Genomic DNA, 2,623 nt, shown 5'->3' with positions numbered 1-2,623 from the left:
TCACCATGGAAACAATGAGGAGAACCGTTCTAAATAACAGTCTCCAAAAACCCTCACTCTGGGGGTCAGCGAGAATACTTTAAACTCAGCAGTGAAAGGGTTAAGGAACCGCATACATGAAGATCATCTTTGCTCTTATTATTAAAGATCTGATGTAAATTGGGATTTTTGAAGCACATGTGTTGAAAGCTCTTTGAATTTCCTATTATTATCTGTATGTCCTGTGAGAAATATTTAATAGTCTGTATAGAATTGTGACTTCTGAATCAAAGTTAGTCTTGTTTTTAACCTGTTAAACTGATCTGATCTGATCTGAGAGAGTGAAGAGTGTGTCATTGTTCTCTACAGGTTGAGAGATTGTGGCGTCACAGATGAAGGTTGTGCTGCTCTGGCTTCAGCTCTGAGATCAAACCCCTCACACCTGAGACACCTGAGTCTGTCTCTGAATAAACTAGGAGACTCTGATGTGAAGTTACTCTCTGATCTGAAGGATGATACACATTGTAAACTGCAGACATTAGACTATTGTGAGTGTCTTTTTACTTGAATCTTTAAAGTTCAGTAGCAGGCCTCATATGTGTGTAATTGGATCATATAAGATAATAATTCAGCTCCACTTTAGTTTCTGTATTTCAAACTGTGTTTAATAAGAGTTTAATTCTGTGATGTAACTGATCTATGAATATATGAATATTTTCATCTCTTCCGGTGTCTCTGTGTGTAAGACATGAATAATGTTCCTCATTTACCATCATTAACAATGAGTCAGATTTTGATAAGATGATACATTTACAAGCAAAATGATACGCAATTTACTGACAAATAATACTTTTACAAAACAACGTAGTAGGAATGGAGTGTGAAGGTTTTTAATCTAAAGGACATTAAGAAAATAGATCATGTTTATACACCACCGAAAACCAAGAAAAATCAATGTAAGATTTTCAGTGATGGGCTTATATATCCTGAGCCGTCGAGCTTCTCAGACATAGATTTAATATAGATCATCATAACTGTGTATTTTGAAATTCAGAAATAGTAACTTATTGCTTGTGTATTTTCTCTTTCTGGTAAGACATGTATAAATGACTAAAAATCTAATAATTTAACTCTGTTTACTAGAAATAATACAAGCCCTAACATTTGGTATAATAGTGAAATATGGCCATATTCAGTTTTATATTAAATATTCTTTTCATTTTAGGATTTTATTTAAATTCATAAGTACAAGACAAGTGACTGAAAATGTGTCCTTAATTTCATTTAATAGAACAAATATTTAGTCTCTCCTGACAAAACTAGTTCACTTTCCTTTAGGACAAACTCTTGACATACACACAGTATATACATATATATACTGTACATATTAAATGTTAAACTGCTCCAGAGTAAAGTATACTGTCTGTTTGACCAGAGTTAACAAACAATGAACAGTACATATTTCAGTATTTTTACACTGGAACAACAGAACAAAGTGAACTCTGAAATTCTTAGAAATAAGACATTCTATTTTACAATTCCTAGTTATTAATTATCCAAACCAATAGGAACAAATTCTACAGCAGAACATCAAATATTTTCTGTAATACAAACATACAATCTTCTAACAATGTAGTGTTCACAAACCCTACACCAAATACTCAAGACTATGAAATCTGCAGTTACAGTAGATATTGTGAAGTCTGTGTAAGGTTATGATGTAATGATAAAAGACACAAGCATGTAAGTTTGCTGATCACTGAACATTATTCCCTGCTGTGACTGTAACAGGAGATCAGATACGTCTCCCGCTGTAACGACTGCGGTCTGGTTTGTTCTGGGACGTCAGCTGAGAAATCACAGCATACATGTTACTATAAAGAATTACTGTCCATTGTGTTTTTATCTAATTATGCGTCACTTACTTCTTCTCTTCAGACCCCTGGGTTTGTTACGTTCATGAACGGCAAATCTATTCTGAGCAAGTCTCACAGACAGAGAGTCTCCTCTCCTGAGAGAATCAAACACAGAGCACAGATATTATGATGAAAAACTGCTGAGACTGTGAAAGTGAATCCAGGCAAACACACATCACAGTCAAATCTAAAGAGAAAAGCCTCACTTTATACAGACCATGAGTTGAAAGTGACACTAACATCTTTACTCCTTTACATGCTCCTGTAAGTTACAATCATCTCTGCTCTGACCTGACAGTAAGCAAATGAATTAATGTTAAGTGATAAACAGTTTACCTTGTAGCATTTCTATTTGTCCACTGCAAAATAAGAGCGGCACATAGAGTCTAATGCACAGCATGCACTTCAGGATTTATTTAAAGATTTGGAAATGTGAAAATAATATGTATCTGCTGCAGTGTTTTATAAGCATTTCTGTAAAACTCAGTTTAAAACAACCAACCAAACACACACAGGACTTTAGATTTAGATTAGATGAGCAAAGCTTGTCTGAGAGCACAGCAGATTGCTGAGGCAGGAACGTCAGTAACAGTTTTAAAGTGGGATTAGCAAGAGTCAGCTACCAATTTAACAAAAAACAGAACATTTTTAGGGATTTCTGTAATGCTCAGGCTTTACAGAAATCTAGAGACAAAAAAGCAGGAAAATCTGACCACGCCCCCCCAAAA

General features: G+C 34.7%; 1 protein-coding gene across 1 annotated transcript in view; it reads left to right on the top strand.

Moving 5' to 3' along the window:
• LOC107573918 (ribonuclease inhibitor-like) overlaps positions 1-547 on the top strand; it is a 30,115-nt gene extending 29,568 nt beyond the window's left edge. The window contains exon 9 of the mRNA XM_016260375.1: positions 349-547. Within this exon, the coding sequence (XP_016115861.1) occupies positions 349-547 (199 nt within the window). The remainder of the gene's footprint in view (positions 1-348) is intronic.
• The last annotated feature ends 2,076 nt before the right edge of the window (positions 548-2,623 follow it).

Source organism: Sinocyclocheilus grahami, unplaced genomic scaffold (assembly GCF_001515645.1).
Source record: "Sinocyclocheilus grahami isolate Dianchi unplaced genomic scaffold, SAMN03320097.WGS_v1.1 scaffold2068.1, whole genome shotgun sequence".
In the NCBI taxonomy this organism is placed as follows: Eukaryota; Metazoa; Chordata; class Actinopteri; order Cypriniformes; family Cyprinidae; genus Sinocyclocheilus; species Sinocyclocheilus grahami.
The sequence above is the reverse complement of the archived record's forward strand: the minus strand, read 5'-3'. Positions and strand labels throughout refer to the sequence as shown.